Raw genomic sequence first — 13,389 nt, forward strand, 5'->3', positions numbered from 1 at the left:
CAAAAAACAATCGGAAATTCACTCAAGTCCAATTTTTTAATTATTCAAAAAAAAAACCTCATGGAACGAAATCAGAGAAAGAAAATCAAACTCTAACTTCAAATTGAGTTGGTGGACGAAACTCACCTCATTGCAGACACAAATAAGTCTATTTCAGAAAAAAATAAGTTTTTTCAGATAAAATAAGTTCAGATAATTTCAGTTAAGTTCATATAAGTTCAGTTAAGTTCAGATAAGTTAAGTTAAGTTAAGTTAAGTCAAAATAAGTCCAATAGAACGGAGCTTAAGTTCAGATAAGTTAAGTTAAGTTAAATTAAGTTAAGTCAAAATAAGTCCAATAGAACGGAGCTTAAGTTCAGATAAGTTCACATAAATTCAGTTAAATTCAGATAAGTTCAGATAATATAAGTCGGTCAAAATAAATGCAATATGCAAAATGTCAAACAACACGAAAAGACGAATTAGACCCTGATTCCCTAAAGTTGTGTAACGGTAACATGCAAGTGTGCAAACAACATTCATTAAACTCACACCTCTCACGTACTTCCATACGCGACTCCTCCCTCTCCCTTACTCCACCACATGACATCACTATTTTCATGGAAGATTTCAAGATATGTTCCACTGCACACAAACCCACGTTAAACTCAAACAACCCGGCCCCACCGTATCTCATCATTCATGTAGATTAGAAAAATCAATCTAACTGTTTAAACAGTAAAAATATTATTGTGTAGTTTATTTTCTGTCGGGGTATGCCCCTCATTTGCAACAAAAAAAAAAGTAAAATTATTCAATTTTTTTGGTAACACTTTTTTAAATATCCAAAATAAAAATGAAATAATAAACTAATTTTTTTCATTATTACATTCGTTTTTACCTGGTAATAAAAAAAACATTTTTTTTCAAAACACAAGGGCCGTCCGGAATTGGCGGCCCGGACCATGGTTGGTCCACCACGAATTGGCGACTCGAACCATGGTTGGTCCACCCGAAATTGGCGGTCTGAACCATGGTTGGGCCGCCAATTCCGGGTGGACCAACCATGGTTCGGGCCATCAATTCCGGGTGGACCAACCATGGTCCGTACCGCCAATTTCGGGTGGACCAACCATGGTTCCGGCCGCCAATTCCGGGTGGACCAAACATGGTCTGTGCCGCCAATTCCGGGTGGACCAACCATGGTCCGGGCCGCCAATTCCGGGCGGCCCTTGTGTTTTACTCCCTCCGTCCCGGAATACTTGACTTGTTTTCCTTATCGGGTCGTCCCTTAATACTTGACCTGTTTCTAAAAATGGAAATATTCTAACAATATTATATTATTTCTCACTCCACCCCTATTAACCCACCCACCCCCTACTCAATATAAAAAATAATTAAAAATTCAACCCCTACTCTCCCCCAACCCCACCTCTTAACCCACCTCCCACTAACTACATTAGAATAATACCCCACTATCAACTACTACCTATTAAATTAAATAAGTCAATTCAAGTTCCTTAAACTCTGTGTCGGTCAAACCGGGTCGAGTATTCCGGGACGGAGGGAGTAAAAAAATGAATTCATTTTTTTTAATTCATTTTTTTCCTGCTAGGTAAAAACGAATGTAATAAAAATAAAAAAAAATAGTTTATTATTTCGTTTTTAATTTCGAATATTTTAAAAAGTGTTTCCAAAAAAAGAATTGAATAATTACTGAATTTCATAATTAAAATAATTAATATAATTGAAATAAAATAAAATTGTTAGAAGTATTTGTTTAAAAATTGTAGTTTAAATTTTTTATTTGTATATACATTAATTTCGATTCAAAAAAAAGTTTAATAAACGTGAAGGGGAAGGGTGAAAGGAGATGGGGGTAATTTTCTTCAAAAGGGTAAAATCGTCCTTTCACCATAAATACGCGGGTGTTTTTAGCGATTGAGGACGTCGAATAAAAACCCCCTAAATCTAAACGGATCACGTTCAGTAGCGTTACCGTATATACCCCTACCTTTATCTGAGGAAGTATGTGCGGCTAGCAGTTATTGAACGTGTTAGCAAAGGCATGACATCCCATAAAACAAAAGTTTATTGAAATTAAAATGATTTTGGGGAAAAATGAAATTGTACAGTAAAAAATACAGGACCTCTTGGTTATTTGGACCGGCTGTACAATTATAAGTAAAAAATGTACCATTCTATTGAAAATGAGTACCATTATAAGTAAAAAAAAAAAAAGTACCATGATATTAAAAATGAGTGCCATTATAAGTAAAAAAAGTACAATTACAAGTAACAAAATTACCATTCTATTTAAACTGAGTACCTAACAAAAGTACTATTCTCGTTAAACTGAATACCATTATAAGTAACAAAAGTATCATTCTATTTAAAATGAGTACCATTATAAGTAACAAAAGTACCATTCTATAACAGAAAACACCATTCATAAATAAATTAAACAACATCAGCTATTTCAAAATTTTCCTGATTTTACCAAGTTAATCTCGATTATATATTTGACATACATAACGGGTAGCCGCAACGACAACCTCACCTTTATGGCTTTATCCCGCCACAACCAAGACAGTTTCTCATTTCTTGGTACCACATAGTAAGATCAAGATTAGCGCTAGTACGAGCTATAGTCCGAGCAATAGTTTTATTGAGTATTAACCTAATACCTTCCATTTAAGTGGGAGAGTATGACAAAAGTCTTAGCAAGAGTCTTGGATTATCAAGACTCTAGTTAAGACGTTTAAACTGTAAAATCTTTGTTAAATAATTTTTCAATTTTATTATCCTAACACATCTAAATGCTTGAACTCTCATTACTATTCCTAGAACAGTAAGTTTCCTATATTGCCCTTTGCTATCCTTCGAATTTACGGAGTGTGCCCTCCCCCAGATGCTGATCTCACCCCTTTTTGCCACGCTCCTCTTTTCTCTTTCCTCGGATTCCTTCCCATCTCGCTGCTGTTCTTTTTCGGATTTCTTAACCCTTTCCCCTCTCCTCTTCTCTTCCATGTCATTATTTCTGGTTTCTTCGCCTTCCTTCTCTTCGATCAGATTGGAACATCTCCTCATTTCCTCTCCCATGGCTTTCTCACTGATAATTTGGCTGCTAGGGTTTTTGAAGAATCTTCTACTGTGGCTAGGGTTCTTCTCAAAGGTTAGTGTTTCTCCTTTATTTTCTTATTCTGTGAATTCTCAAAATGGTAGAACTGATTGTGGAAATAATTTCCCATTTTGTTGCTTTTCCGTTCCTCCTACAGTCAGGCTCAATAATGGATATACATCGTTGCTTTTCGGGAAATCTAGGGTTTCTTCCAATGATTCTCAGTTCCTCGCCGACAACGGGGAAGGGGAGGGAATGGAAGCGCAGAGTTTTCTGGAATTTTTGACGGTTGAGAGAGTTAAAGTGGTGATGACGGTGATGTTAACTCTCGCTCTCTGTAATGCTGATCGTGTTGTTACTTCTGTCGCCATTGTCCATCTTTCTCAATCGCATGGTTGGAGCCGAGCATTTGCTGGTGTTTTTCAGGTCTATGTTCTTTGATTGCTGGAATATTAATCTTGGCATTTAAAGCTTTCAGAATTTATTTTGAGCTGCTTAAATTTTTAACAACTTTTCAGGTTTCGATTGTTTGACTAATTCTTGTGCAAGCAGTATAACATACTTGAATTAAAAGCTACTTAAAATTGCTTTCACTCGTGAGATAATTGAACATTGTTTATGAAGTTTTATGTATTGACTGAACCTTCTTTGTCAAACTTTGTCCAGTTTCTAAGCTTTTAGCATTCTTGGATTTGAGTTTGAATTTGTCATCGTTTGAATTTGTTTTGTTGCTCATTTGGTTATTAGTAGGGGGTTCTATCTCCTAATGATACCTCTTTAATGGAAGAAAATTTAAAGTTCAGTTAGGGATTGAGAACTTCAGGATTCAACTGCAAAATTATGGGGACTTGGACATATATATCAATTCTTTATCAAAGAAATCGAGTAATTTTCTATGTAGGAGAATGGGTGTATGACTTACATCACTCTTATCGTTCACTGTCTTCTTATCATAAAAGAAAATTTGCTTATGTGCCTGAAGATGAATTTCGTGGGCCAATCAGTGATAATGACGAGGCTTGTGTCTTGCCAGAATTTTTTACGACTTGTTAACCGCTTTGGAGTATTCTTAACTATGTGTTTAATTGGGGATATATGTCCTCATTCTCTCTCTTTTATTGACTTTAATGTCGTATAATGTTGTTAGGTTAATTAATTTAGTATTGGATCTGACTGAGTAATTGTTTTATGTGGAGATGTTAGTTGGGTTATTAGGGTTTTGATTTTGAACTGAATTTTAACTGGAATTTTGTGTCTTTTCTCTTAAAAAATTGACAGAGGGTACAAACAGAGTCTACAATACAACGATTCTCGATCACAAGAAGTCGTTGAATCGGTTGGTCGTTGATGAAGCCATCAATGATGACACATTGATAATGCAATTGCAATTGTTGCTATGCTCCTGGTACAACGGAAAAGTTTCAGACAATACTTTTCTAATCAAGGTATAACTTTTATCATTGATGTGTTTTTATTTGGTTATATTGTTATAATTTATGTTGTTTTATTGTTACATTGTCTATTTGAGGTTCCAAGTTTGTTAGGTTTATAGGAATTTATGTCTATTGAAGATGTGTTGGTTAGATTGTTTGTGTAAATCTCAGTCTGTCCATGCAGGCCAGTAAAAAGAAAAGTTGAATTTATGAACAAATTGAACACCTAAGAGATAAGAGGGAGTTTTACATAATGACTGGCATCCACCAAGAAATAAGAAGCATTCCGTATTGTAAAGAACCAATTCAAAGACATGATACAGAGTCCAAAATAACTTTCATGGAAAAACCATCCAAGGTACCTAAAATGTGAAGGACTAAGTTAGTTAGATAACTCGAAATAGAAAGTAAAACAGAAAGCAAGACATTATTTTAGTTAAGTTCTTGAATAAAACAGAAAGCAACTTCCTGTTGAGTGCATGAGTATGACTAGGTCTTTTTTTCTGTTGGAGTTGTCCGCTGTCTTAAGGCTCCAGTGGTGCATTCACGTGTATTCCTGATGGGAATTGTTTAGTGACTTGTGACTATACATTTGCAATTTTTTTTGGTGTGAGTGAAGTAGGTAAAGCGGTTAAATGAGTAACAACAGAGATGAACAAAACTTTATGTTATTTCAATATAATTCTTATTACACGTGGGAACAATTTTCAGTTTAGAGTTACTTGTCCCTATAAATTAAGTTGCATTCTACTTTTGTGTCAATCATTGTTAACTTTAATCTTTAATTTCTATCACCATGTCCATGTTTGTAGTAAAATTCATTTACTGGGTATATTTTTGGGGGGTAAATAAGCAAATTTAAGTTTAATAAATTTCCCTCTTAAGTCAGTATTGGCTTATTATTTCAGGATGGAGACAATACAAAAGATGCGAGTTTAGATGTTTTGAGGTTTGGTTCTTTGGGAAGGCTGGAGGGATTATGTGCCATGAGACTTAAAAGAACTTTACCTAAGCAAGATAGTCTTATATTTGTGAACTTTGACTTAATGCTTTGTTGCCTTTTCTTTCATGTGCTTGTGAACTGTTGGTGTTTCCTAATACTCTTGCATTAACAACCACTTCCTTAACCCTTTTGTTTTGGTTTATTTATTTATTTATTTTGTTTTGATGTTTTTTTATATAATATCTCCCATCGTCTTTTATTCTGAATTTCCGCAATTTGTGGTTCAATTTCATTGATTCTCGCTGTTTTCTCATATTTCTAGGATTTATTTGTGTTATATTGAGGTGATTTTGACAATGATGAGAGATAATCAATGGTTAACATCAGGGGCGGGATTAAACGGAATAGTAGCTATTGTGGTGACTGTTTTAACATTAGTTTTGGTTCAATTGGTGTATGCTCTTCATCGATGCGGCAAATCATTACAACCCGCTATAGTTAAACCTCTTAGCACCCTCATTGTTCTGGGTTCAGGTTAGCTTGTGGATTTTCATTGCTCATTTTGAACTTTTATCGTATTTCTGATTGTATGTTGATGGTAAAAACTTGTCATGTGGATCTTGTTAGATTCGGCTTCAACATGTTTATGAAAAATGTCGATTTAATGCAAGTAATTTTTTCTGATAAGAACTTAATGACTTAGTTCGCTGGTGGTGTGTATCGGAGACCATGAAAACACCAATAGCTAATACAGGATGGAGGGAGTATATGGTTAGCAGATGCCGGGTAAAGACTAAATGGCGAAATTTGGAATTTTTTTCTTGGAATTAAGACCATAAGACATAAATATTGTTTGAATTTTAAGTGTTTGAATTGACAAATTCATCGAACCTAATCATATTTATTTTTATTTGTTATCATGATTGTAGAGTTGTAGGGGGTTACACTGCTGAGATAATTAATATCTTGTTGGAACTACAAAAGCATAGGTTTATGGCTAGATATTACGTAGCTGCAGCTACTGACAATATGATTTTGCAGAAAGCTCGAACATTTGAGAGCTCCTTAAGTAGTGAGGTAATACATTTCTTTTGGACACTCTATATATCCTACTTCCTATACTTCAACTGATGGGTTAACCTTGTGTGGGAGATGCATCAGATTATCCTGTTGATGAACATTTTTATGTAGTGACTTGACGTTGAGAATATCGCACTCTTAAGTTTTTCCATTCATGTCTAAGGCTAGCATATGTGGAACTTGCATTTTATCGTGGATTATAATTATGTTGCTTGGTTCTTTTTGGTGTACTAACAATCTAACTCAGAGCTGGGATCTTACCATTACTCAATTAGCATGGGGTGAGATATGTAGGGATTTACTCTCCTTTTAGAAAGTTAAGAATTAAGGGAACTGAAATTCTTGGGTTCTATGCTTAGGTACAATACTTATCTCATGCGGCTGACCTCCTATCTAGGCTTTTACATCATCATCCATGTCAATTGCTACTTGCATGATTGTTTTATTTGATATGGTAATTCGAATTTTCAGTCACTAAAACATTAGCAAGATGAACTACCCAAATATGATGCTAAAGGGAATCATCTCCCCTTCAAATTAAAACTAGAATTTGGTCCCCAATTTGGATAACACTTAACCACCCTTTCCACTATACTACCTTACAAATATGCAACCTCAATTTCCCTCCTTTTTTGGCCTTTCTTATTCCTCTCTACTCCCTTTGCTTATCCATTTAAATTCTCTCCTCCAATCTGTAGTCTCCTCTCTCCTTAAATATACAAGTTCTTAATTTATATTATAGTAACTATGATGCGCTGAAAGTTGTTATGATCAGGTTATTTCTGAAATTACACGGAGTACTCCGAAAAAGTAAGATGGGTTTTACATGCCTTCTCTGTTTTTAAGAAAACATAATAGGACATCTTTATCGAATTTTCGTCTGTGTCATATGGCTTGCAGTTTATAGGGTCGTTTAAATTTAGTGTTAATTTGCATATGATCAATAGAGATTATGGGCTTTTTTAATTGTTGGTGGGGAAAGTTGAATAGCAAAATTTAGGCTGATTAACTGGCACAGAGGTTGCCGAAAGTTCAAATATGTGCACATCTAATTGAGATTTATCTATATAAATTTGTAATGCAATATAAAATCACCATTTGAAAACTGGAAGGTTATAGGTTCCTTCTTCTCCAATCCTTGTTAACAAGCACAATGAAGCCTTGCAAGGAAAGTTGATTTGGAGAACAGTGGATGCATGTAACAATTTTGATTGTGTAACCACGTAAGAAGACAAGTTAGCTGTTTAATGCTTCTGTTGAGTCTCTGTAGGGTAGTTATAACCAAGGAATAAAGGGTTTTGTCGGATAGTGCTTCACGAGCGAGCTCTTATTGTCTGCTTATTAGCTTATGGCTGCCAAATTGTCAATCTGAAGTATGAAGTATACCTGTTTCAGTAATGATCTTTATGTTTCCGTAGTGATTTATTTCTGTACAAGGAACGTTCTTGTGAATTTGATTGTTTTACTCTGTTCCAAGGTTTTTGGTTGGTAGAAATGTATTTGATTTGGAGCTGGTGGAAGAAGTTATGTTTTGTGACCTGTCGAATGAACGTTTTAGTCTTGATGAACGCCGGTGTTCATAGATTTTCAATCTAAAAATTGTATCACTGTTTATAAATGCTTTAAGAATTTTGTTGATGTGTAAGAACAATTAACCACATCGTTATATGCCTATGCATGCAAATAGTCTTTGTAGTTAAAATTTAAAACTAATATCCTGAAAGTGAAGAGGCAAGCGACTGAGACCTAACTCCTTTTGACCATCTGCGAGTGACTGAGACGCTAACCCCTTAAAACTTTCTTGAACATTTTGTTTTAGGTTAGGTTTTAGTGTTTGGTTGGTAGCTGAATTATCTAGACAATTATGGATGCTCGGTTGACTAATGATGATCCTAGGAAAATATCAAGAAACCAACAAAAGCTATTTAAGTTTGCTATGAAGGGTTCATCGATTGAACGAGATCCTGACATTTTCAGGTAGTTTTGTGAGAGTTACTCATGTATTGTATTAGACCATATTAGATTGCGAATCTATATTATCACAGGTGAGTAAGGGAAAGTGGGAGGGACGTTTGTTGTTTTGTTTATTTGGTTGTTTTTAATGGATTTTCAATTTACAGTCTATTATAGGCGAAAATGAGAAAATAAGAAAGTTAACACCAGTAATGCATTTGATGGTTATTATGGTAATCAGAGTAGATAAAAGTAGATGCTCTTATTTTGAATGTTGGAACTTGTTTCAATGTATATGATCGATTCAAGTGTTATGTTTTATGTTACGGTGTGTTGTTAATGTTCCTCATAATAATTGCACTCATTCTATGTCTTATACTATACTATCATACTATGTTCATTATTCCGATTCATTTTCTTTTGAATACAGGATACAACAAGCATGGCAAGTGTTTGGGTGTTGCTTACTTTTCTAACTGGTGCTAATCTCGCTCCTCATGGTGTTGTTATTAAGGCGAAAGAAGATGACATCTCAGTTTGAAAAGGCTTGTATACTGGTTAACAAAATTTCAGGTACCGTAAATGCTTCAAAATCTTTTTAGCTACACCAGTATAAAGTTTTGCTTGGTTTGAGCCTTAGCTTTCAGGTGTCCTACTATCTAACTTTAAATTCTTGTGGCAATTTTTGCCACCATATTAAGAAGCCTTACTGATATCTTTGTTTGAAACAGAGTAGTAGTGGCGGAGGTCTTGAATTCGAAACTACAAGCATGGGATAAAGAAAGAGGAGTCTGATTCTTTTTTGAAAGGGGTAAGCATTCAGCATCATATCTAGAAGATTTTTGGAGCCATTAAGCTAGCTAGATTTGAAGGTGTCTTTTTCATTCATTTTCTTGGTCATATTTTCTCCATGTACATCTATAGTTTGAGTTTGCGATCTTCATACAGTGATTGGTTTCACTACTAACGTATGTAACTAATTCCATCTAGGTCTAGCTGCTCTCTTTTCAGAAGAATACATCTTCTTAATGAAAGAGAAGGAGACAGAGCATTAGAGGCAAAGGATACCCTCACGACCCTTGTAGGTCCTCTACTTCTTCCAAGGTTAGATTTCTTTGCTTTTATCACTTTGGTGCTTGGTTTTGTCCGCTCTATAATTCTGCGTTTTAAATGATTAATTATATATATTTTTAATTGTATACGTTTATGTTCGTTCAGTATCAGATTAGTTTGAATAAATTGAATTATATATGTGAATAAATCCTTGTAATTGGAGAGAGCTAGAGAGGGGATTGGGGGTCAGGGTCAGAGAGAGAGAGAGAGAGACGGTACATTATAGATGAAGGAGGGGCTTGGGAGACAGTGAATTTGAAACAGGTTGGCTTGGAAATTGGTTATTCTTGAGTGATTTTCATGGAGACCATCAATGAGAATACACATGCTGTAAGCCTCCTCTGTCACCAGATATCAGTTATACTTCATATTCTGTTTCCATAAAAGTAATCACAATACCAGATACAAATGAACATTAAAAAAGCTGTATTGGTCGTCGTATTGAGCATTGAATTTCATTATATCCATTAGATTCGAACACATATGAACAAAAACTTTAAATATTATTTGTTGCTTCTGATATAATTATTCTTGATTTCACAAGTTTAGCTGCTTTGATATAATCTAATAAGAATTATTTCGATCCTTTAAAAAGGTTCAACACATGCTGCAAAAAGACCATTTATTAGTGGAGGTTTCCCCTACGGCAGGGCTTTCTAGGAGCGGCGTCTTGGAAAGGCACCTTAGGTCAGTTGGCTAGGAAGCAAAAGGGCCTATAAGAGGATGAGGAGGGCGGTCTGATTTTATTTGATTTATTTTAGGAAGTTCCTAATGTAGACATGAAGACATGCATCTTTTGTTGCAAGTTTAATATAACCGGGCAAACAACTACATGTTAAAGGTTTAGGGTGAGTGCATTGATGATAAAGGTGTTACCTAGATTTCTAAAAGCTATTTTACATAGACATTCATGAAAGAGGTGTTGGAGGAGATCCTTTTACAACTAGGATTTTGGAGAAGATCCTTTTACAACTTCTGGTAGCTGCTGTTTGAGTCTCTTCATGCCTCTGCAGTTCGCATCATCTCTCTCCTCCAATCTCAAGCGCAACCATGGTTCGTCTTCATCCTCTCCCTCCCTCCTCCCTCCCTCCTCCCTTTCTCAACCTTCTGTCATTTCCATCGTGTAATTTTAATCATTTTCTTTCTCTTTTATTTTCTGTAGATTATCTCAGAGAAGAATCGCAAGGAGATTTCCAAGTACCTCTTCCAAGGTCTGTTGCTATGTCCTAATCTCAATATCAAATCTGCTCATCTGTGAATTTTAATATTTCCTGCTCTGTTTTGCTGGTTTTCTGTATCATTGTATTAGGTTTTTATGAATTCATGATATACAATTATGCTATGAATTTTATTGCTTTTTTTTCCTGGGAAATATACTGTTAAGAGATTATTGTTTTTTCCGGGAAATATATTGGTGCGAGATTGCAATTTGAAGATACGCAACACGTGTGCATATGATTTGTTGATTGGATATAGTTTATGTGTCGTAGTTAGAAAGTAATACCCTTTTTGTTTGATTTGTATGGATTCAATTTTCTTAACTATTTGCAATTTTCAATTTAAGATTCTGTTCTTGTTGTCTAAAGTTTGTCCAAATTATTGACTTGGTGTTGTGCCTTTGAGAAACCTTTTGCTAATTTTGAACAACACAAATTGTTTTCTACCACCATGTGAGAGTATGCTATTATTGATGGATTCCATGAAGATTTGTTTGAGAATCAAATGTTGGAGTTGCATATCATATATGTTCCAAAGTACTCGACCGGTCAGTAAATAAAGCTACGATGTTAAAACTTACAACTTGTCCATCTAAAGGAGTAATAATGATAATCTGATTCTTAAAAGTGACCTTTAGTAAAGGGTATTGCAGTAGATTCCGTAGTATTCAGCAACGGGGGAGTAAGTGTGTTTATGTGTTCTGTTTGATTCTGAATGAGTGCAACTGAGACGTGGTGTGGTACTCTGGTGCGTGTCTTAATTGAACAGCAAAGGGTGTGTACTTTGCTAAGGAGGACTACAACCTTGCAAAGTATCCTGACATCGATGTCCCAACTCTCCCAACTCTGTAAGTGATTAAGCTCATGCAGATCTTTAAGTCGAAGGAGTATGTCCGTGAGAGCTTTGCCTGGATGCACTACTGCTGGTACTTGACAAACGATGGTATTGAATTCTTGAGGACTTACCTCAACCTCCCTTCGGAAATTGTTCCTGCTACCCTTAAGAAGCAGATGAATTAAGGTTGTTGTTCGTCCCATGGGTCCCGGTGGTAATCGCCCACGGTATATTTTTGCTTGTTACTTGTGTGTGTTGTGTCTTCTCAGCTAACTGATCTTTTTTTCTGTGATTATTTGCTTGTTAAATGGTTTGTCTTGTCTATTTACAGTAGCCCACCTAGGTTTGGGGGTAAGCGACCAAGGTCGGTGACCGTGAGGGTTACCGCTCAGGACCTCGTGGACCACCTGGTGAATTCAGTGGTGAGAAGGGTGGAGCTCCAACTTATTACCAACCTTCATTTGGTGTAAGTAATTCGATACAAATGGTTTTATAGTACTTGCAAAGTCCTGGGTGTTTGAGATGGCTATTTAACACCTTTAGTTTCCTTCTGTGTTTTGTGTGAACAAAATCCCCCCCTTGCCCCCAAGTTGGGATTACTGAAAAGTGTTGTGGTTTATTGTGCTCCAAGTTGAAGTAAATATTGTACAAGTTTGTAATTACGTTTGAAGTAAATAATGTACAAGTTTGTAATTACGAAGTAGGTATTATTCTTGCTGAATTGCATGAGATATTTATATCTTCCCAGGATCTGTCTTTCTTATATCTCTCTAGGATCTATCTTTCTTTCTCACTCTTATTTTTAATAAATAAATCATGATTTTACTTGCAACGTGATAAAAGTTTCTCAAATTATATATTTATGTATGATTTCACGACCTTCGTCGTATACTGATCTAAGTTATGGGCTCGGGTCATCAACGACCGTGTTCTCACTAGAAAGTAAGAATCTGAGAGGGAGGGGGGGGGGGGGGGGTTGTGTAGTTTGTTTTATAAGCTATGGGTTGTCAACGAATGGGTTCTCATAGAAAGTACTTCGTAAGAATTTGAGGTTTTCCTTTCATTATAAATATAGTTTGTTTGAAAGTTATAAGAGTTTGAATAACTTTGAATTGCGGTATCCAGATACCTGATTGTTCTTCAATTACTGTTCTAAAGTCCGGGTGTATGTTATTGTTGTATGTTTATCTCTTGTAAAAGATACTTAACTGGATGAATGGTCTGTTTTTTGACAGGGACGAAGTCTAATTTCTGTTTATGATTCACCGAAAGTCCTAGCCGTCTACATCAACCTTAAAGGTCATGCTCATTGATGGATTATGTTCCTTGAAGTTGCTTTGATTTCAATGTTGAATAGTTTAACTTACCGTGTGTACCTTCTTCTTGTCTGTAGTGAGGACAATTAAGTCTGTAGTGAGGACAATTAAGAACACAGAGGTGGCTTTTGCACCGATTTCCTCGGTTTCTTTATAAAGGATGGGTCTGATAATACTTCTTGAAAGGACTCCTCAGGTTCTAAGCAGACTACTTTCATGAAACAATGTAATAACTCCCAATTCCCTTAAAGTTGAAGTTTTTTTCTATATTATACTCCAGGCTCCCTAATTACGAGTTTGCTCGTTGACGATAGCAGGGCCTAAGTGTTATTTAATTGTATGCGTATCTATCCCAAGTTCAAGTTTGATCATTAATAATAATTTTGCATTTGCTATTAA

General features: G+C 35.5%; 1 protein-coding gene and 1 pseudogene across 1 annotated transcript; both read left to right on the forward strand.

Annotated features, from left to right (window-relative positions):
- Positions 1–1,852: 1,852 nt before the first annotated feature.
- LOC130459129 (uncharacterized) lies at positions 1,853–5,435 on the forward strand. The gene is made up of 5 exons (XM_056842399.1): positions 1,853–1,858; positions 2,827–3,154; positions 3,258–3,526; positions 4,379–4,545; positions 4,718–5,435. Exons 1-4 carry the CDS (start codon positions 1,853–1,855, stop codon positions 4,430–4,432), a joined length of 657 nt encoding a protein of 218 aa, XP_056698377.1. The 3' UTR covers positions 4,433–4,545; positions 4,718–5,435.
- Positions 5,436–6,016: 581 nt separating this feature from the next.
- Positions 6,017–13,389, forward strand: LOC110805641 (40S ribosomal protein S10-1-like; annotated as a pseudogene).

Source organism: Spinacia oleracea, chromosome 4 (genome assembly GCF_020520425.1).
Source record: "Spinacia oleracea cultivar Varoflay chromosome 4, BTI_SOV_V1, whole genome shotgun sequence".
NCBI classification, from domain to species: domain Eukaryota; kingdom Viridiplantae; phylum Streptophyta; class Magnoliopsida; order Caryophyllales; family Amaranthaceae; genus Spinacia; species Spinacia oleracea.

Excerpts from the sequence above, each read along its gene's own strand:
- LOC130459129 (XM_056842399.1), top strand. Across the intron at positions 3,155-3,257 it reads GGCTAGGGTTCTTCTCAAAG|TCAGGCTCAATAATGGATAT; the intron begins GTTAGTGTTTCT and ends TTCCTCCTACAG. Across the intron at positions 3,527-4,378 it reads CATTTGCTGGTGTTTTTCAG|AGGGTACAAACAGAGTCTAC; the intron begins GTCTATGTTCTT and ends AAAAATTGACAG.